Source organism: Triturus cristatus, chromosome 1_2, assembly GCF_964204655.1.
Source record: "Triturus cristatus chromosome 1_2, aTriCri1.1, whole genome shotgun sequence".
NCBI lineage: Eukaryota > Metazoa > Chordata > Amphibia > Caudata > Salamandridae > Triturus > Triturus cristatus.
The window spans coordinates 572,407,301-572,430,466 of record NC_140580.1 but is presented as its reverse complement, the minus strand read 5'-3'; the positions used below and the strand labels follow the sequence as shown (position 1 = coordinate 572,430,466).

Genomic DNA, 23,166 nt, shown 5'->3' with positions numbered 1-23,166 from the left:
TTTGAGCTTGACATTTTTTAGTTTTACAGGTATTTGACCTAATCCCACAGTGTGCAACTAAATAGCAATTAGGGGGCCAAGCCCAAGATTTAAGCGGGCATATAGGACCAAAGCTTGAAACATGACATGGTGCGCGTGTGTGATGGTGGAAATGCTTACCTATCTTCTGCCTAATATAAAGATGGGATTAGCAATGTATACTATTAAAAAAATGTTTCACTCTTCTATTCTGGACTTGTGGTTTCGAGACCAGATATTGGGGACAAGTAGAAACTGCCATTTAAAGCTGTTTAAAAAACAGGAATCACCCTTTTAAAGTATTTTAATTTTCAGTTTTGAGTTGGTTTCTGGGAACTGTCCGTTGAGTGCTTTTTAAAAGCCCACTGAGACGTTCTCGTTTTTGGCATGTCATTTCTTTGTTTTTGAATGTGGGGGTGACCGTGCCTCATCATCAAGGTAAATAATATGGGGGCTGCAGTGCTGTGTACGTGGGCCCAGATAGAAATATCTTCAACTTGGGAAACCTACTTCCAGCCAGCTCTTGTCTGATGTGCATGTGACTGGCTGCTCCTCTTCTGATTATAATTGATGGAAAAGGAAGGTCCATTTTGTCTGACAGAATGGACTTTTTCCCAACTGCCTAAGATGGCTTCCAGCTAAAACCTAGTTGGTAAACGTGTTGTGAAAGAGTTGTGACATCGGGTCGCTATTTCTGTAAATAACAGTGAGTCTTAGGGGTCCATAAACTTTAAAGTAGCCCTTCCATGGTCAAATTCCCCCATTAAAGAACACGTACTCTGGAGGTACAGTATGAGGCTTTTGGCACTCGGCCCTAGAAGGCCACATGTACAAGTGCAAAACATCTAGTCTTCTAGTGGTTGAGGCGATTTTACAAGTTTGGTCCAGCTGGGACCAAAGCACTTTGCGTGACCCCAGTTTCCATCATTTCAAAGTGAGGTCGAGTCACTCCAATTTAAATTATTCATTGGAATTCCAGTTCTTTCATTGTGTCAGTTGCTAGAAAGATGAACGTGTTTATAATTTCGCTTCTAGAACGCACCAAAAGCATGCGAGGAATAGTTGCGTTTCATCTTTTAATACAACTGCCAGAGTTAATGAGCCCATTCTCAGGTAAGATGTTCAATATCAGAAATGCATCCAGTCTTCCCTAAGTACCTAGCACTGAAGTTAACCCCAGCCCTAACCTTCTGGGCAGTCATTATTATTGGAAATTCTATTCTTGGAAATCCAGAAGCGCAAGTTGATTTGAGCTTTTAATTAATATTGCTACCCCTCTTTCAGAAAATCCTACTTAATCTCTAACTATAAGCTATAGATCTGTTAACCTCTAATGGTCTTCTCTGAAAACATGAAGTTAGGCCCCATTTTCCTAAGCCTGCCCCTTTTCACTGGGATAGTTACATTTTTCGTGAGTCAGTTCTGTGCCTGTGTCTTTTGGTAGTCCACACTGGCTAGCCACCATGGATGCTGATGGTAACTTTCCATGGCTACAGAAGAAGCACTGTCAGCTATACATTAGGGTGTGGTCAATAGATTTCCCATTCATAAATTGAGGGAACTTTAAATTTGACTTGGACCTGTCACAAAGCAGATGGATTCCTTTCCTGCTAACATGTCTTGTTGCATAATGGATTGTGCTCTTTTCATCTGAATAGTTTTTCTGTTGGTGAATTTCTGGTCACCCTGTCCAGATCAAGGTCTTTACTACCTTCTGTAGTCCTGGCCATAGATTGCACAGCCCACTCAATTAGCTTAGTTGCACATCCTAACGTACTCATGATATCTCTTATTGGGACTAGGTTTCTTCCTGGGCGAATTTGTTAGTGGTTGAAAAAGATAGCAATAAGGAGTACATTTGTTCCTCATTTATGTACCAGTGGTTGAGATATACTATGTAAACATAATTTTCGGATCAATGATGTATTCTGCCCTCTGTTCGTAAAGAGACATTGACTTCTGCCTTGGTTATGGAAGCCTCTGCTCATTAGGCTTTCTCTAAATCACTATCCTTTGTATTGTCCAAAATCTTTATTGTGAAATTCAACTTGTGTCTCTGGCAGTTCTGAAAGTACTTCCACAAAAAGGGATGAGAAAAGGACCAGCATTAACAAATAAGTGCAGAACCACTGCCATGTGCTTGGCTCACCTAATTCGTTAGTGATTCTGATTGGGTGCCCCCTCATTTGGTCGTAAGAGATGGTCAATTTCACATCACCTTAAGGAAAAATGCAGTAACAACCCATGTCTCTCATTTTGGGTTATTCCCCCTGTCAATTGAGAATAGCATGCTACCTTCAGAAATGGTCATAGAGATTCAGGAAACATGGCGCATTTTCAGACCTAAGAGTTCATCGGCTTGGTAGACCCAGAGTGCCCTTACCTGATAGCTTGAACCATTTCGCTGATCCATTTTTGAGGGGGATCAGATATGGCATCGGACATCCATGCACCTGCTTATAAATGTGGTGCTTACTGCAGACCTGTATTTGTGGGTATGAACCTCTGAAGGAGCTGTATCTTCCATGTCTCCACCTCTCTGACCTCAATAACAGCAGAGTTTGTACTATTAGGCCCAAAAGACTTTTGTATGTGCAGCCTCTTTTGAGTGGGGAAGAAAAAAGTTGCAAATAAGTGCTGTAGTTCTGAGATGTCACCTCAGATCTTACCTGGCAAGCTATAGCGGACCCAACCTTCTTCAGGAGCTCTTCCTCCTGTCTCCGATAGAAGTAAAGATCATACACCTTCCCCTTCAGATGTTGATCTTAAATTTCGAGTTTGAGATGAGCAAACATTTAATGATCTGAATATATCTGTAAGCTACCTGGAGCTATTTCAGGACCTACGAACGACTTCAATAGGCTTTAGAAAAGGACACAATGGGGTAGATTTACAAACATTTTGCTCTGGGTTAGCGTCAAACCAGCACAAAATGTTTTTTGCCCTAATTTACTTTCCAGCGCAAAACTTGTTTTGCACTGGGAAGTACCCTAAAAGTAAAGCAAAGCAGCACGAAGCACTGTTTTGCATTAGTCAGCACCAAGGGGGCATTACAAGGAGCCACCCATGCCTTTGATGCAAAACCCTATCTACAAACAGTAGTAGACCGTGTTTAGCGGCAAAAGTTAACACCATTTCAAAGGAGGCATTAAACAGACTGTGAAGCACACATACAAAGTAGGAAATGTGTTTAAACTTGTCTAGGCATAGTATTTTATACAGGAAAGGTATCCTTCCTGTACAAAACCTATGGTTGACATGGGCAGGCATCCTAGCGCTATGGTGCTAAGGTGTGTGCCTGGTGCACAGCAGCCAAAATCAGAGCCAGCACTAGGGAGAGGGGAGCAGAGAGTCATATCTCCGTATCACCTGCTTCCTCCCTGTCATGCAACGCAGTGCAGCATTTTTGGTTGCTGCCCTGCATTGGGTGACAGTTTTGGAAATCTGCCCCTATGACTACCGTTTTGTCATGTTCCCTGATGCGAAAATAACTGCTTGGTTGTCCCATGGGCATTGATATCTCATTAACAGTTTGATTAGTATAAAATTGTTAATGTAATGGCGTCATTGCTGATCAATGTAGGCTTTCAAGTGGATACCTGTGAAAACGTTCTCGGACAGTAAAGCTTGCTGGCTCGATCCACGATTGTCGGGTGTAGACACAGTAAGCAGCTTTTTGAAGGACGTTAGCATATAATTGCTTCTGTGTGGGATTTACATGTGCTGTTTTTTCTGAGTATTGTTTTTGTTATGAAAGATGGCTGCTGGCAAGGCACCTATGGAGCAAGAAGAGCCTGTAAACAACACAATGCTTTTGCTTTGGATGATGCAGTCTTTCTCATAGACCACTGCTACTGAATACTCTGCTGTTTAAGAGCAGCATGTGTGCCCTCTTGGTGTTCTTTTTAAACAGCTTTAATTGTCAGGTGTTTGACTGCCAGATGGGAGTGCGTCTACATGGTGATGAAAGAAGTACGCCTGTAGGGTAGGCCCATGGTAGGTTATTCAAACTCTGTTAGTCCTTGAATCTACCCGGCTAAACATCCATTTTTAAAATTCCTTAGTTCAAAGCTGTTGATCAATCATTAACAGTTGTGCCAACTTTAAAGATACCACGCTCAAATGTTGTGTTCTTCCAGCGAATGCAGGATGGCTGGGTGAAGAGGCAATTGCCAAAGCAGAGTTCTGGAAGTACATTGACAGTCTTGCTGGTAACATACATACACACTATATTGTTTTTGTGTTGAGATTTGCTCCTGCATTGTGAGAATTGTACAGTTGCAGTAAATGAAGTACACAGTCCAGCAGTCTTGCGTGGGCGTTGAAAATGTGTAAATACTGTACCATAAGAAGTATTTTTTTCGTAAAGAAAAAGTTATCAAAGAATAGTCTAATTTTTGTAACCAAAATAATGGCTAGCACCTTTCTTATTTTGCTAATGTCTTCTCTCACCAGTGTTTTCGTACCATTAGCCATTTGACTTAACTAACAGCAATCTAAACTCGCTTTTTAGGATTACAACTTGATGGCCTCACTAATGACTCTCAGGGAGTTTTCTTATGCAAGAGCGAGAGGATGAATTATTGAGGTGACTGCATTCAGTTTGATCTCGGCCACTTAGAAAATGTTCTATGTAAGGGCTTGGGATTGGTGTATATTAGCATTGCTCCTTTAAGTTTATGAATGAAAAAAATTAAACAGAAGCCAATACATTTATTTGCTCCATTTTTCAGTGATCTTGGACACATTCTAATGAACTTTTGGAACCTAAACATTATTCTTCTCTCTGAGTCCTTCAACAAGAGATATATACTGCATCCAGAGTGAGATGATTTGGTCCGTCCGCCTTTTTCTGTTTAGATTTCTCAGTGCTAAAAATAGAAGAATTCTATTATTAAGAACATTGAAGTCATACCCATAATGCTTAAAGAGAATGGTTTGCATTCCTAATGACTGATGATAGTACGAGGTGCATACAGCATCCTTCAGATAACTGCAGAATCACAAAGCATTAGGGCTTCTGTTTAGGAAGAACATGCACCCATTCAAGCCAACAAAATGGAACTAGAAATTGGTGGCAATTAAAAAAAACCCTGTCTACATTTAATATTTGCTGTTTGGTCTTAACAAGCATTCCCCCTGCAGGTATGTGTGTTGTCGGAGTTTGTTTCTCGTGCCATCGTGGTAGGATAAAAACAAACACTGGGGAAATATAGTGGTGGAGATCCCATGCATGTCTTGTTTTTTGCCAAAGCAATTTTTCTAAAAAATCAGCAGTATTTAGCAAGCACCAGAAGTGAAGGCCTAGCTGATATTATGACATGGTAATATTGGGACTTACTGCAGAAATAATGTTTTTGTGGACTTTAGTTGACCTTTGATGCACAGAACTTTCAAATTCCAGTGATTGCTTTGTAAAAGTTGATGCACTTGATACTGTTGTTTCCATGAGGACAGGGCAATTACCCGAATAAGATAATAAATATAAACAAAAGGCATGTGATTTTTGTCTTCTATATGTTTGGTACAGATCTCCTTATTAGGAGTAAGGGGAAACATATTGTGTCTGTTCCCTACACTATTAGATTATGCAAATGTTGACAGAATGGTAGTGTCGTAGGCACCTGCCATTGACCTAGATTAGTGGACATGTGATGGTCAGTATTCTTCTACTGACAGTCTGTACCCATATAACCTGATGAAGTCTATTTCTTTGTGATATTAATGATCGAAACAAAGTATTACAGAAGGGCCAGGTTATTTCTGAATGAGACAACATGTGTGTGTTTTGTAGTAATTTAAAGGACAACAGTTCATGCTGCTAATGGCTACCTATTGGGCCATTTCTCCTCAGTGAACTAGAGTAATAGATTCCAAATTATTGTAGTGATGTGTTTATAACTTTATAATGGAGATTGAATTGATTATGTACTACAGCCTCAAATACCATTTTGGTGGGCTAGTGACTAGGTTAAAACTAATGTCCACAAGACTGGTTTTCAAGTCTTCGACCCTCAAAAACATATAGTATTTGCAATAGCGTTTACAGGGATGTACAGTCGAAAGAGACCTGCACAAGTGTTGAAGGTAATTCTGAAGTCAGTTACTACCTTGTGCAACAAAATGCAGTTGAATTTTGTTAATGGTATAATCAAGAATTGAGGAACACCATTCTGCTCATAACCATCGAATCACAAGATGATGTTTCAAAATTAAACGTTTCTCTCATTTATTTTTGTAAACACTGCCTCAACATTGTGTACATTGTTGCCCCCTTAGCAAAGTTATTCTCAAATCGTCTTTCTGTTCAAATGAGTGTGCCTGTAGGCAATCAAGGAGCCAAGACAGTCTCTTTGCCTTGTCCTTTTTTCTTAAGTGCTCTTGTCATTTACAATATTTATGCGTTTTTCAATATTCCACCCTTTTCTAGTATTCATTTTGTTATTGGCTATTAAAAACGTACCTTAGTACAGATGTAGTGCAGAAGGGGAAGTTGCAACGAGCATGATATAGAAGGAAATGCGTCTAAAAAATCCATTTGTCAAAATGTTTTTTTGTTTCTCTGTTCAGGGCTTGCATTGTCGATATGCACTGTTGCCTTTCTCCACTTAAGTTGCTTTTCAGTATTCACTTTATTTGTACCTTATTTTCAACTACAGTCTGTGCATTGAATAGCAAACAAATGTTATATTTGTGCATTGAGTAGCAAACAAATGTTATATTGCACCATTAAAAGTGTTGCATACATTGCAATCCCTTCAAACAACTGTTCTACCAAAAATATGTAATAAAACAAAAATAAAGTCTACTACTTCTTTGCTCAGGTTTATCTAGGTTGGGTTTTCATCTGGGTCTGTTATTTGTTTAAAATATTTGTTTATGCCAAAGGGAACATAAACATCTAACAATTAACTCCTCTTATTGTAGCCATATGTCAAGTTGAACTCCAGCACTTATTTACCTTTAGATGAGGAAGATCATCTTTAGGCGTCCTTTGGCAATTACAACAGGTTGACACCATCTTCCCTTTTAACATAAAATGGCACTTGCTGCGATTAATGACGAGCATTTTATATTCTATAACTCTGTAAGGGCCTTTAGTTCATTCTCCTTCAGTCATTGGATTCTTTGATTCAGGACCCTTCAACTACTGGCATGAGGCATTGTCATCACAGCTCAGCCAGCAGTAGTTCTAAAGTGTCACCTTCTTGTGTGTATCCTTCCACCTCATTTGGAATGCTGGATGGTCTATTTTGCTTCTAAAGAGAACACTCTGTCATCACAAATTTCATTCTTTCTCATCCCCAAGTTACTCCACAGACACACAACTTACTGAGAGGCAAAAAAAAATACATTTTACTTACCCTGTTGAATCATGAATCAAAGCAGCAACTAGTGCACATTCATCAAAGCTATAACAGTGTTTGGGAAATATTTCCATCGCATGCATTTCCAGCGTTAGCTGCACCTCAGTGTTCTACACCCTTACCCCCTTCATGGATAAGCCTTGACTGCTCATCATCATTCTCCCTGAAAATCAAAGCTTAAATGGATGTGATAGACATTCAGTGGGACTGCACGTATATGTGGTTCCTGGATAGGCAATACATGTAACAAGGATCACCCAGGTACTCCGGAGTTCTCAAAGGCACGAAGAACTGGCCTGGCACCCTTGAACACCCAAATCCTTTCTTTTCTGAAAAGGATATGGAAAAGCTCCATAACGTTTTGAGTTACCCACAATCCCATGAATGCCAAAATGGTATCTCTGAGGCTTCAGAGCTCTTGGGTATCCGGCATGCTCATCTAAAATGTAATGTGATTATGTCTGCTAGTAGACCATTCCTGTGTTTCAGCTCATCTCCTTGTGCTGCTTTTCATATAAGAGGCAGCCAAGGGTTTATTTACCATCGGGTTATTTGGCGTGTTTCTCTTCTCTAAGAGATACATTCTGTAGTTTGGTCCAGGGACTCTCATTCCAGTATCTGGCATTTGATTTCACCCGGTATCAGCAGTACTGGAGCAACACTCACGTCTCTGAATATTTAAAGTGTTATTTAAGTCCATACTGCTCCACATTTCCCTATGTTTCTTTACTTTTATTTACACATGTTCTAAATGTGGTGATATGGATCATAAATTGAATTATATAATAATTCTGTAGTTACCCATGGAAAAATTAAGGCTTGTTTGATTTTTGAGGGATGGTGGCAAAGAGAAAAATGTTGACCTTAATATTCGAAATTCACAAACCCCTCACGATTTGAAGCTTCAAAGTGCATATGCAGGTGCTTTGACTGAATTGTGTTAGAGAGGGTCAGGTAGATCATCTGTTGCTGTACTGAAGGATGTGTGGATTGGCAGAAGGTGTGCATGCCCCCTTTCTGAGTGACTGAATAATGTCCTGATGCAACAACGTGTGATTGGCTGGAGTGCTCATCAGTTCCCGTTTACCTGTTTTATGTTGTGGCAGGAGAGTGAAGGCGGGACTCTGAAGCCAACCTGAAGAGGATTATTTTGTTATCCTATGAGCATGTATGTATTAGGCAGGGTAAGGCTCTGAGGAGAAATTATTTGTTTTGAAGTCCAGTGTGTTTCTCCTTAGTTGTTCCTGTCATGGCTGGTTTGGTGCTCATCTTTGTTGGCATTTCTGATTTTTAAATCTGATTCTTACAGTCTAAGATCAAAGAGCCCTTTACAGTAAAGGAGTTGTCCTGGCTTTAGAAATCTGTGCATGTTACCCCTGTTATCCAGAAGTAAAGTGCCTGTGCTTCCCCTTTAAACAATTTACATATTTCATTTGCCTTTAAGTCCCTTATATATGGTACAAAGTGTACAAGTCACTCCTATGTAGCCCACAAGGCAGAGTGCATGGTATTTGAAAATAGTAGTGGAGTAATTTAATTTTAACATGTCCTTAAAATAGCTAGCGCTGAAAAGCTTTTTTCACCGTGGGAGGCCTAGCTGTTCCTATATCTTGGGAATGGGACAAGCTAGAACAATAAGCAACCATTTTTAATAGCTATTAAAAATTCAATTCAGTGGTAAAATCGGATATTTAATAAATATTAACAAAAAGTTACTTTTTAGAAAGTTACCTTTTACCTGCGTAAAGTTTGTGGAGGCAAAATTGCATTGGAACTCTAGCTTCTTCAAGCCAGTAATTTGCCTTTTGTGAATGGATTTCAAATGCCTCCCTAGAGTGAAACAATTGGCTGACCTCAATGGACAGAGGTGACTCTCCTGAACTCCGCAGGTTATGCAGCACGAGGTAGTAGGCATCATATTGATACTACAGTGTGATATCTTGCTTGAGTATCAAATCTTCCTTGACAGGACTGTTGGCTTCACATATAACACTTGGGACATGCTTCAAAGGGGAGAGAACAAGATGTCAAGACAATCCTTGTGGATCCACTTTTCAGTTGCAGAAAAACTCTACTTTTATTGTACCATACTTCGGTCTCTGGGTTTTCATATAACACTTGGAGCATACTTGAAAGTGGAGTGAATAGGATCCCAAAACAATTCTTGCGGATTCTCTGTCTGGTTGGTGAAGGACTCTGCTTCTGTCTTAACAACCTTTCGTCTCCGGAGTTTCCTGTAGATTTTAGTGTTAGATGTACAAGGACACTAGGATTACCATAGTACACTCCCCCACACACCCCTAGCACTCAGAGCCCAAGTTTAGTGGGGTTAAAGACTTTCACCAAATGCCCAAAAGGGGTAAGGTTGGCCATAGGACGTTTTACCCAATTGGTTAGGGAGTGTCCAGGAGTCATACTCCTCCCCTAGCTAGTACCAGGCATAAATGTGGCTCCTCCAAGGACCCACTTTAGAACACTTACTGGACCTGTTGAAGATCATAAGAAGACTGGACCTGAGAGGAGCACTGAAGGACTGGACCTGCTCTCCCTTGTACCCAGGACAAAGAGGTGGACTGCGAGGTTCAAAAGGCTGACCTCCTTTTAAAGCTGTAGGGATCCAACTAGGTATGAGAAGCATTTTTCTGGACGTACTCAACTGACCAGTGCCGATTGGAACCTGCTGTTGGCATCTGGCTCACACCCTTTGAGATCGTTAGTGCCTCCCCATACATCCTGGGTCTATAGAAGAGTACTCCTGTGGTGGATTGGGACTTAAAAGGAGTAAGTCGCAAGATAAAACCTTTGACCAGCACAAACCTGTTTGGTGTATCCGACCTACGCTCCATCGCAGTCAACCTCAAATTGCACCTAGGTCACGGTCCACTGCGACCAGTGACTAACAGTGGTGCTTTGTGCTTTTTGATGCTATTTATACTTAAACCTTTAAAAATTCATATCTCTGGTTCTCCTTTACTCCATTTTACTAATTTGGTTTGAGGTTTTCATTGTTTTAGCTTTAGACATTATTTCTGTTTTGGTACTGCATAAATACTTTACACATTGCCCTAAGTTAAACCTGCCTGCTCTTTTCTGTAGCTACCAGGCGGTTGACCTTAGGTTAATTGGGTGACTTTCAGGGTTCACCTTGACAAGCCTTGTAATTATTTCTTGAGATAGGCAGTCACCCACCCCAAATAATAATCCAATTTCATACACCTGGCATGAAACCTTTCCTCAGTGGTGGGGAACGATGTCTATCCTTCACAGAGAAGAGCTAACATTATTCTTTGCTCCTATGCTCCTACTCTAGGTGCTGTTGCTACTAGTAGTCTCCCCTGACTGAGTTATAATAGGAAGAGGATGACAAGTTGCCTAACTGGCTCAACCTTTAATAAATCTGTTGGAGTCATGTATGGGTTACTGCACAATTAAGAGCACCTCTTCTATCTAACACAGAGACCTCGTGGTCTTTCCCCTTCAGATGGTGCCCTTCCTGTACAAAACCTATGCTAGACTTAGGCACGCACCATGGCACTGGGGTGTGTGCCTGGTGCATGGCAGCTGAAATCAGCACCAGGTAAAGGCGAGGAGAGAGCCATATCTCTGTATATATGGCACTCTCCTGCTCCCTCTCTGTCATGCAACACAGAGCAGCCTCTTTGTGCCTTTTTTGAAAATCAGGCCCTAAGTGTTAACAATGGTTTTAAATATTCTTAGGCTCAGAAAATAAGGGCACTCATTAAATGAACATGAAGGGGCAAATTTGTAAAGAATTCATGCTACGTTTCATGAAAAGATGATAAGTCCACCACCATATCTACTAAGCTATGGCACAGTTTTTCTTTCTCCCTGTGCTGACGTACTTGAATTTGCCTTGTGCCAACACACACTCTTCCTCTCCCTTGATGCAAAGTACCGTAAAACATGTGTTGCAAATTCCAAAATCAACACTTTGCATCCGTTTGACATAGCCCCAGCCGATAGCTGAGGCAGTGTAACCCTTCTTCAGTTTTACCTGCGGTGTCAGGGATTAGTAGTATAAATGGGATGGTCCGTTTCTGCCAGCTTAGGACAGCACTAGTGTATCTCTTAGAAGTCAGTAACCACACACAGGCAGAGAAGAAAAGGAAAAGAGTCCACTGCATACAGGTAGCAACTGAGGTGATGGCTGACCCTATCGATTGTCTGTTGAAATGTCAACAGGAATGTTTAAACAAAAACAATTATTCAATGTCTGCAAGTCCACTACTGAGTCATGTACTTGCATATTTTTTAAATCTGTCATTGTTGGCTCAATGGTAATTTTGATGAACTTGTCTGTTTTAACATAGATTTTTTTTTTTTAAAGTGAGATACCAGCAGCAACTTAAAATGTGTCTTCTGATTGAGACTTCAAGCTGAAGATACCCCACCATTTGAATATTCCCCAGGCATCAGTTTGGATCCGGAAACCTTTTCATAGTACCGCTCCACACCAGAAGGTGGCACTGTGCAGCTTTGCACTGATGCTATTCAGCTCCGGAAATGACATGTGGGGCCTAAAAAGGCACTAGGGTCATAAGACCATAACACTCCTAAAAAACCCAAATTTTTAAGTATTTTAATTACCCGGACAGACCCAAGAATAAAGGGATACTGGGGATCTGTCTCAGGTATTTTATCTAGTTAACTCCCTCTGTCGTAGAACATATCAAAAGCACTCCCAACACTGTGGTCGAGCCCACCCGGACTTCTAGGGGTCTGGGTGACCCGATGATGAAGCATGACACCACTAGGGTGTGTGAGGGTAACTTAAAGAAAGACTTAGTTTCCCCACGACCACGGTTGTATTAGGCACAACCTTGAATTCTCATTTCTCTTCCCCTGTTCCCTTATTTTACTAGATCTCTATAGATCTGTTAGAGTATTTTTTGTGCATTTGGGCCTAAAAAGGAGCCACTCCCATGTGCTGTCAGTTCCTTTGTTTCTGTGCATCTAGAGTCAGGTGCTGAGCTTACTCAGACTACTTTTTGTCAGTTATATCTTCATATTTTTCACAATGTGCAAGGGCTGTCACCCCTTAAGACAGGGTTTAAGTCCTGTAAAGACTGTCGCAAACAGATGTCTGAAAAAGATCCCCGCCAGGTTTGCCTGTGGTGTCTTGGGTCTGGCCACGACTCCAGGACCTTCAAGAACTTCACGTCAATTAACCTGAAGGCCATCAGCGAACACAAGGTGAAGGTTTACATTGCCAAGCACAAGAAATCGCAGCACTGGGCCGTTCCAAGTTGAAAGCTTTTTCCTGGTTCAGTTTCCAGAGTCGACGGATCCACTCTCAAGGTAGGCTTTCAAGATGCTAGTGGGCTGGATACCTCCTTGGAGTCCGCTTTTGCACCCTCTTGGCCCAGCCACAGACAAATCTGCCTCCTATCATGATCATAAGTAGGCTTGCAAAGTCCTCGGTCTTCCCCCTATCCAATATGAAGGTCAAAATGAACATCCTGACCAAAGTCCTGCAGCCTGGCCAGACTGCTTACAAGCCTTCCCTTCAAAGAAGCCTTGATGGGTACCCTTCCAGAAGCCTGAACTAAACCATGTACCGGACCTCCAGTTAACTGGCAACTTGCCAGGTGCCACAGCCCTGCCCTGGGTGTCCCAGCTTTTCTCTCTCAGCACCCCTCTTCAGAGAGACTTGTAGTACAAGCTTCCTCTAGGTGGACCAACCCTAAAAATGTTCCGATCACTCCCCCTGATAGGGCGTGGAGACCTTAGCCCTGTTACCTCACAGGCCATCTAGAATGGTCGTGATGCGGCCATGTTCACAATTCGTTATGGCTTGGACACTACCGGCTGATTTGGGTTGTCCATAGGCACTAGTGTTGCCATCCACCATCATGTGTGGCTATGATCCACTGGTTTCTTTGGTTACGTCCAGTTCTCTCTAATAGACCTGCTGTTCAATGGAACTCACTTGTTCAAGGACCAGCCTGACTCAGCTCTTGAACGATTTAAAGAGAGTGGGGCTACCGCTGGCTCTCTAGGCCTCTCCATTTACCCTCGCCAGCAACACTTCTAATGTTCCTTTCATAACTTTGGTATATGCATTCCTTACTGCCAGCCTATCCTGCCCAATAGGGAGCCCAATAGATTTGCGGGAGAGGCTATGGTACCCAATCCATGGCCGAGGTAAGCGTGACACTCATTCTGTCTCCCAAAAACAGCCCCACCTGCAAAGTTCCTTTAGTGTACCCTTACAGGGTCACAGCCATCCAGTGGGAGAAAGAATCTACAGATTCTATCCGGGCTGGCAAGTGATCATATCGGTCCAAATTGATCGAAAAGGCTTACCCTTCCGTTAGTTAGAGCCGCATCTTCCACCATCTACCCAACGACTGATGTAGAATTATCTCTCCATTTTTCGGCAGGAAATGCAAGCCCATTTGGCCAAAGAGGCTATTGAGAAGGTGTCAGTTCCTTTCGTAGGAAATTATTGTTATTCCCGCTTCCTGGTGCCCAAGAAGGACGGAGGTCTTCAGCCTATTCTAGATCTGCACCCTCTTAATCTCCCCACGGAAACAGAAATTCAAAATGCTCACCCTGGCCCAGGTCTGGTCTGTTCTCGACCCTGGAGACTCAATGGTGGCGTTGAAGCTACAGGATGCCTATTTCCATATTCCTGTGCTGCTAGCCCACTGGTGCTCCCTACGGTTTGTGGATGGAGAAGGGCATTTTCAGTTTACTGTGCTCCCCTTTGGTCTTACCAGTACCATGTTCACGAAAGTGATGGCCATGGTGGCAGCACACCATCGGAGGTCAGTGGTGCCAGTCTTCCTCTACCGCAGCTACTGGCTGTTGAAGGCAGGCTCACCCCAGGCAGTCATCAACCACCTTCAGACTACGGCAAACCTCCTGTCGTCTTTGAGGTTCACTATAAACATTTGAAAAGTCACACCTCACTCTTTCTCGGATGCTCCCCCTTCATCAGAGCCATTCTGGATAAAGGTCAGTTTTGTGCTTGTTCCTCCTGTGTAAGAGATCCCTGGATATTCAGGCTATGATCCCAATCTTTCAGCCTCGGCCTGGATTTCAGTGAGATCAACTCCGAGTCTGCTGAGACTGATGGCGTCCTGCATCCTGCTAGTCGAGCACACCAAGTGGCATATTCAGGCTTTGCTGTGGGATCTGAAGTCCCAGTGGGCTCAACTTCAAGGGACCATTGTCTGACCATGATCAGATTTTGGAAGAGACTGCAAAGGATCTGCAGTTGTGGTAGCTGAACCTCGATTGGGTCAGTGGTAGACCTCACTCTCTTCCCCACCCAGAGCGGACAGTGGTGACCGATGCATCGCATCTGGGAGAGGTGAAGATCACATGACTCTGGTCTCAAGTGGAATCCTGGCTCCGTATCATCCTTCTGGAGCAGAAGCTCATCCATTTGGTGCTGAAAAACTACACTACTGCCATATGAATCTAAGGAAACAGAGTGGGGTTGGGTCACAGACCCTGTGCCAGGGAGGACCTGCACCTCTGGAAATGGCTGGACCATTGAGGAATTTTCGTAGTGGTGAATCACCACGCAGGCTCTTTGAATGCCAGGGGTGACAAACTCAGCCGTCGGCACCTGGTTGATCATAAATGGCAACTACATCTGAAGATGGCACAAGGTCTCTTCCATGAATGGGAAGAACCTTGGCTTAATCTATTTGCCACTGCTGAGAGCATGCAATATCAGCACTTCAGTCCGTTGGAGTTTCCAAGGCATCTCTCCCTCTGAGATGTGTTCCACATCAAGTGGAACTAGAGACTCCTGTATGCCTTCCTGCCTAAACGACTCCTGCCCTGAATACTTAAGAAGATCAGGACAGACTGGGACAAAGTCATCCTAGTGGCTCCAGGATGGGCACGGAGAGTGTGATATTCAGAACCCATCTGCTTGAGCATCTGTCATCTTATCAGGTTGCCCCTCTGGTAGGATCTGCTGTCGCAGCAGCACAGTTTGGTTCTTGTCCTTCATGGCTTCTTAACCATCAAACCTGTGTTCTTGGTCACAATCACTTCTTCAGGGCATGTGAGTGAGCTTCACGCTCTGTGAGTCCATCCAACATACACCACCTTCCCCCCAACAAGCTGGTCCTGCATACTAGGGCATCCTTTCTACTGAAAGTTGTGAAACTGTTCCAAGTTGGACAATCAATCACTCTGCTGGGGTTCTGTACTCCACCTCACCCCTCTATGGAGGATAGGCTCCATTGCTTGGATCCTAAGAGAGTGCTTAGCTTCTAAATCAATCGCACCAAAGACCACTCTGTGGATGTGGTGTTCGCTAGAGCAATAAAAGCCAAGCCTGTGCAGAAGCCTACCATCTCATGGTGGATTGTGCTCTGCATTAAAGTCTGTTACACACTGGCAAAGAAGCAGCCTTCAGAAGGACTGTGTGCCCTCCTCCACCAGGGCCAAAGTTGCTACCACTATGTTAGCATACAGCATCCCTGTCCTAGACATCTGCCAGGCAACTACATGGGCGTCCCTCCAAGCGTTCACGAAGTACTACTGTCTGGACAGCCAAGACTATCGAAAAGGGCAGTTTACTCACTTGGCCCTGCAGCCTTTCTGGTTTGAGTTCATCCATAACCCATTTTCCTTAGGTACTGATTTGGTATACATTCAAAAGGTGAGGAATCTGCGACTGGAAGTAAAAAAAACAAATACGCACTTGCCTTCAGAAACGCTCTTTCTGGTAGAGACTCCAACCACAGATTCCTCACTGACCCTCCCATCTTTCTCGTTCTGTAATTGGACTCTATCCAATAATAAGATCCCACATCTTGGAATCTGCATACTGATATACCAATTTGTTTTGGGGGCTTCACATCTGGAGGCATGCATGGACTTGAAAGCAACTGACATCAGTGTGCAGGGGGTGGCACCTTTATAGGCCCAATGCCATTTCCGGACAAGAAAGTCATCCGTGCGAAGCCGCTCTGAGCTTCCTTCATGGAACGCGAGAGGAACTATGAAAAAGTTACCAGATCCAGTCTGACATCTAGGTAATATTCAGAAGGTGAGTAATCTGCGGCTAGATAGAATCTCTACCAGAAAGAGCGTTACCGAAGGTAAGTAACTTGTTCAAAGTGTACAATTGTGCATGGCCAAGTTTGATTTCCTGGGAGTATGAAATTAACAAATCTTGTTGTGAGTACTGACACTTTAATTATTAAAATCTACTATAGTAAACATTTCTGCTTCATGTACATTGAGATTGTCTTTGACGAGGCTGGAAATAGTTCAGCATATAGAAGCAAGATAAATATAAACATTTTCATTGTAGTTCCATATTTAGAAAAATATTTTTAAAAAACATGATTTTGTTTCACAAGGCCTTGAGAATTAAGACTTTTTCCCTCTATAAAATGGTACAGATTTCTTTGGTCGAGCTTCCTCATTGTCCACGACCACAGCTTGGAAGAGGTGGAGAAACAAATACATTGCTTGTGCAAAAAACACATGACTAGAGAACGTGCAGACTTATCACTGCTGGAGGAAAAAGTGCACTTGTCTCTACAGGTTCTGAACAGGGCTATCGGCGGGAAACCAATGCCACTCTCGGCTTTCGATGCAGTGAAATGTTCGTCTTGAAGCAATCCAGTTAATTCCATACCCTCTGATAAAGTTTACAAACTAGGCAGGAGATGAAACCGTTCCCCAAATTCACAATGGCGTGTTTGAGGTATTACTCTTTTTCTGTTTTTGGAGCCTTTACTACAAACTCCATAGGCTCCTTCGATTTGTTACCATAGGCTTGCCGTATCATGTCCACTGCCCGCTGGTGAGTGACATTTTGAAAAGTCTCTCCGTCCACAGAGATTAGCTCCTGGCCAGCCTATCAAGCAAAGAAAGAGAAAGGTATACCTCAGATTATTGTGTTGACCTTACAATGTTTATCCATATTGACACACATGTAAAGTACAACTGGTCGGCAAGCAAACACTGTAGCTTCCAAACACAGCTGAAAATGTACGCAGTGTGTACACAATAGTGGAATAATTATTTTTCCTACAGCACGCTAATCAATTGGCAGCTTTATCCATTTGTTATAAAGTTTCTATTCACCATGAACATCAGCTGGCATGTCTAATTACTAGTACAATGTGGAGCTTGGAAAGGAAGCCATTAATATAGTGCCTTTTTGAAGTGTGCAGGCTTACAATGTCTTCTTTACAATGCCTGGCCACCCGCTATCAATCAATCAGGGACTTAGAGTGCAGCTACTCATCTGCTAGGGTCTCAAGGCTCTGGGTGAGGGGGCTACTAGACGGACTGGGTGGAGGATCATTCAAAGAGCCAGGTCCTTCCTGAATTGGGTCAGTGAAGCAGAGTGCTTGAGGTGCAGGGGCAGGGTGTTCCAGGTCTTGCCGGCGAGGTAGGAGAACAATCTTCCTCCAGAGCCTGGGGATGGAGGAGAGGGCGAGTTGAGAGGATCAGAGTTGTTCGATGGGTATGTCGAAGGTGAGGCGGTGGTTCAGGTACACTGGTCCTCTGTCGTGTAGGGCCTTGTAGGTGTGAGTGAGGAGCTTAAAGGTGAGCCTCTTGTTGACTTTAAGCCAGTGGAGTTGTCCGAGGTTTTGCGTGATGTGGCTGCTACAGGGATGTCGAGGACCAGTCTGCCAGCGGCGTGTTGGATGCTCTGAAACTTCTTGAGCTGTTTCTGGTCGGTGCAGGCATATAGTGTGTTGTCGTAATAGAGTCTGCTGGTGATGAGTGCATGGGTGACCATCCTTCAGGATTCTGTGGGGATCCATCTGAATGTCTTTCAGAGCAGGCAGAACGTGTGGAAGCAGGCTGAGGAAACTGTGTTGATTTGGCTTTTCATTATGAGCAAAGAGTCCAGTATGATGCCAAGGTTGCTTGCGTGGTCCGTCGGGGGAGCACCCAGCATGGCTTGCCACCAGGAGTCGTCCCTGGCTGACGTGGTGGATCCCAGGATGAGAACATCAGCTTGTCCGAGTTGAACTTGAGGCAGCTGTCTTTCATCCATGTAGCGACGGCCCTCATTCCATTGTGGAAGTTGGTTCTGGCTGTCGAGGGTTTATTGGTGAGGGAAGAGGATTAGCTGGGTGTCGTCGGCGTAAGAGATGATGTTGAGTCTGTGGCTTCTGATGATGGCTGCGAGGAGGGCCATGTAGACGTTTAAGAGGTTGGGGCTTGGGGAGGAACCCTGGGGGACTCCACAGCTGATCTCCATGGGTTCTGAGAGGAACGGTGGTAGTCTGACTCACTGGGGCCAGCCGGTGAGGAAGGAGTGCATCCAGTTCAAAGACTTGTCATGGATGCCAGCGTCGTGGAGCCTGGTGATCATGGGAACAGTGGGAGACAGTGACGAAAGGAGGCCGGAGAGGTCTAGTAGAATGAAGGCTGCAGTCTCGCCCTGGTCGAGGAGGGAGCGGATGTCATCTGTGACGTCGAGGAGGGCAGTCTCTTGCTGTGGTTCCTTCGGAAGCCAGATTGGAAGGAGACCAGGACATGGTTAGTTCTGAACTCTGAGTGCTCGGCGTTGATGGCCTTCTCTATGACCTTAGCAGGGAAGGGGAGGAGCAAGATCGGTCTGAAGTTCTTGAGGGCCTATGGGTCTGAGGATGGCTTCTTCAGCAGGGGGTTGATCTCAGCATGTTTCCAGTTGTTGGGGAAGTTAGCAGTTTCAATGGAGCAGTTGATGGTGTGGCGGAGCTGGGGGGCGATGGCGGCTCCTCTTTGGAAGGTGTGGTAAGGGCATGGGTCCGTCTGGGCCCCCGAGTGGATGCTCTTCATGGTCTTGAGCATGTCCTCTATAGTAAGTGGGGTCACGTAGAGCATGATCTGTTGAGGGTTGGCTTGATTGTTTGCGATGATGGTGGGCGTGGCAGCTGGGTCTATTGTGTCGAAGCTGTCATAAATCTTCCTGATCTTGTAGTGGAAGAAGGTGCCTAGTTTGTTGCAGAGGTCTTCGGAGGGGGGGTGGGGGGGGGGACATTGTGGTTCCACTGTTGGGCCTGGAAAATTCCTTGACTATGTCAATGAGTTCTTTGCTGTTGTGTGCATTTAGCATTGATTCTGTCCTGGAGTGCCATTTTCTTCAGGAGGAAGTGGTGTGTGTTGATGGAGGATTTGAAGTTTGCGTGAGTTTCCGGGTCTTTATTGTTCCTCCATTTTTTCTTGAGACGTCTACATGTGCGTCTGGACTCGTGGAAGGTGGGTGTGAACCAGCTGGTTGTCTTGGAGCGTTGTTTGCCTGGTCTTGTCTCGAGAAGTGCCAGTGTGTTGGCGCAGTGGTGATCCATTGGTGGAGGTTGTGTGCTGTGGTGTGGGCATTGACGAAGTGATTGTGCTGAGTGAGTTGACAAGGAGTTCTTCGTGGCCTTGGTCCAGATGCGGCGGGGACAGACGATTATGATGATGGTGGTGTATGGTCAGCGTGTCAAAGGCGAGGTGTACGCAGTGGTGGTTGGTCCAGGAGAGTTCGGTGCTGTGGCTGTAGCTGATGTTTCTGCTGGCAGTTAAGACTGGGTTGAGTGCGTGACCAGCTGTGTGGGTCGGTGTGGTGGCTAGTTGCTTGAGTCCAATGTTGGTGAGGTTCTCCAGGAGGGAGGCAGTGTTCTGGTCGCTGGTGTTGTCCAGGTGGAAGTTGAGGTGTCCAAGTAGGATGTAGGTGGTGCAATGAGGTCTATGATGACGTCAGTGAAGGGGGGGGTCTGTAGACTAAGGTACCGCGGAGTGTGGTGTTGGTCTGGATTTGGAGGTGTTCCATGGTCGTCGTTGGAGTGCGTGGTTTGTCGGAGCGTGTTTTTTGTGGGTGATGGCGATGCTTCCTCCCAGGCAGTCGGGATGGTCCTTTCGAGTGACCTTGTAGCAGTCGGGATGGAGATGTCCGGTCCGAAGCAGGGGTTGGTCCAGATTTCTGTGAAGAAAGCGATGTCAGGAGAGATAGCGGCGAGGAGGTCCCAGATTTCTGTGGCGTGTTTGTGGAGGGACCATACATTCAGGAGGATGCAGTTGAGGCAGTTGGGTGCACTGTCAATCGGATGGGCGGTGAGGGGAGCTGGTTTGATGGCGTGGCTGAAGATGGCAGGCAAAGAGTCCACAATTCTTCTTCGGTCGTGCTAGGTGGCAGACGGCGTGTCATCCCGGTTTGAGGGCGATGACTGTTCTGGCATTGTAGCGGTGGGGGGGTCCGAGAAGCAGGGTCCCTGCCGCTGGGCACGGTCTAGGCATAGATGGGCTTATCTTTGGTGCACCAGTGTCATGCCCACTGCACAGCTGCCATTAAGTAGTGCTGCGGGAGGGATGGACAGCTGGGAGGTGGGAAAGCGCGGGAAAAGGACAGTGGAGGCGGGGGCGGGGGCGCTGGGATCGCAGCGAGGGAGGGGTAGAAAAACAGGAAAAAACAGGAAGAAAAAGCCAGAGAAGGCAATAGGGAAACAAAAGGCAAAGGCAGAAGAAAAAGAAGAGACAAAAACGGAGAGGGACAGACTACAGCAACAAAGCGACAGGAGGGCAGTCGAGCAGCAGAGCAATGATGCTCTACCACTGGACCACCTAGGGATGAGGCGCAGGCAGGAGCCTGCGGGTGGAGGAGGGCCTCGAACGCTTGACCTCTGGGTCAGTAGCGCTAGCAGCGGCAGGAGGGGACTGCAGCTACCAGACGGCGCTGCAGAAGGAGCAAGTCCACTGAGGATAGTGGACTGCCCTCTATCATCAATGATACTTCTTGAACCTTGAGAGGGTGCAGTCTCAAGTTTGTTGTCAGTCCTGGACTTGTACAACAGATGCCCTAGAAACATCCAGCAACCATACATATTTCATTGTGTCTGCACCTACAAAAATAACTAAGAAGGCCAAAAAACAGTTTAGTCACATTTATTACTGTTCTGATTTGATCCGTGTAGGTAAAATAAGACCAGTGATTTAGGGGTTGCTGTGTATTATAGTACATTCCAGCATTTGAGTTATGCATATGTGTGACAGATTAGCTTTAAAAAGTTGTCATTATCCCCATGTTTGAGGTGTATCTGGAAACTGCCATTCAAATTTATCATCAGATGCAGGTACCATCACAAGGTGGTGAAAAAAATCCAGCTTGCAGTATTCGTTTTGGGAAAGCTAGCTAGCATTATGTTAACGTCCTGTTGTTTATAGTGTAGGAAATAGACTGGCGTGCAAATAGTATTCCACTTTTCTGACACAAATCCACAAAAAGACAATTTTAATTCTGAGGAATTCCATAAATGATAAGTTTTCCTCCAATGCACACCTGTATGACCCAGCCAACAATCAATGCAGTCACTTGCTGTAATGCTTGAGATGGGTATTGTCCACATGTGAGAGTTGAATTAAAGAGATAAAACACTGTTACCAGGTTTTATCTTCACGTGATCACTACCTGAATTTATATTTTCAGATGAGAGTAAGTCTAAATAAGGGTGAAAACTGCAAATCACTAATTTTGATCCAAACTGAACACATTTGTTCTTGAAGGAAAGCATACAGAGGAGGAGGACAACACAATATTTCTACAAATTCACACTGCTTGCACATTCGTGTGTAGGCATACCTGATTTTTACACAAACATTTCCCACAGTTGTGAAACAAATGTTTAAAGAAGTAAGGAGCTATACATTGAATCTACAACTCAAATACTAACAGTTGCATATTTACAAGGGGATAACACAATCGTAAACTCACTTTTTTGGTGACGTTCCGGTGGCACAATGCCCTGCACCATATTAACACAATGGCACTATTGTGGCTTAACGCCGCTTTTTTAATATGGTACCCTTTGACGCAGGTATGTGTGTGAAAGTAGCGTGCATTGGGTGTTGCTGTGGCCGTTACACCGCAACACCTATTGCTTTTTTACGCTTCCCCAGATTTACATGGAGGTGTAAATCTGAGGCAGCGCCAAAAACGAATGCAATGCAATAGCAGGCGGTAGAATGGCGCAACAAGGACAAATACCTGTTCGAGGCATATGAGCTGTAGATCGTATACTTGTGCATAGATCGCCATCTGGTGTTGGGCTCGGATGTTTGCACTTTGTTTTTGTCTTGGAAGAAGTCTTTTGTAGTCATGAGGTAGGCGACACCTCCTTAGGACGATAGTGTGCATGGGCATTGACTCCATCTCGGTTTTTTCCACCATTGGGTTCGGATGTGTATTGCGACGCTCCGGTTCGGGATAGTCTTCGAACCTTTTCGACGTGCAATCCTTACCACTCGACGGTATTGTATTTGATCGCGCGTTTCCCTTTTGACGCGCATTGTAAAAATCCAAATACTTCAAGCGACGCTTCGCCGCGGGCCGTGAGGCCTACCTGCGCCGACCATGCCAGCAGTCCATGGAACAGACTCCATTTAAGAAATGCCCCGAGTGTGGTGCTAAGTTTCCACACACAGACTTTCACGAGGTCTGTAATCTCTGCTTCTCCCCGGAGCACAAAGAAACAAGCTGCGAGGCCGGTCGATCATTCCGATCAGAGAAAATGATTCGCGCCACTAGTCCAGTGCCAGATATCTTCGGAGAAGAATCGGAATTACAACCCGGCCCCAAAGAAGAAGAAGGACCTATTTCCGTGTCTGAAGCCAGTGACTCCGACATGGAAGAGGACTCGAACATCACTCCGGCTCAACGAACCGTGAGTAACGAGCCCCAACTGCCCACAAAAACACCAAAGACTCCGGTTACACATTCGTCTTCGGGTCGACACCGTGATACTATTTCAGACGCCCGCATTCGAGCCTGGCTATGAAACATAAAGTATACTGCTCACAA

General features: G+C 44.5%; 1 protein-coding gene across 3 annotated transcripts in view; it reads right to left on the bottom strand.

The window, feature by feature from the left end:
• Window positions 1-16,557: 16,557 nt before the first annotated feature.
• PDZD7 (PDZ domain containing 7) overlaps window positions 16,558-23,166 on the bottom strand; it is a 573,233-nt gene continuing 566,624 nt past the window's right edge. For all 3 annotated transcript variants that reach the window (XM_085606490.1, XM_085606491.1, XM_085606492.1), the window contains one exon: window positions 16,558-17,244. In XM_085606490.1, coding sequence (XP_085462616.1) covers window positions 17,095-17,244 — 150 coding nt within the window. In that variant the 3' untranslated portion in view covers window positions 16,558-17,094. The remainder of the gene's footprint in view (window positions 17,245-23,166) is intronic.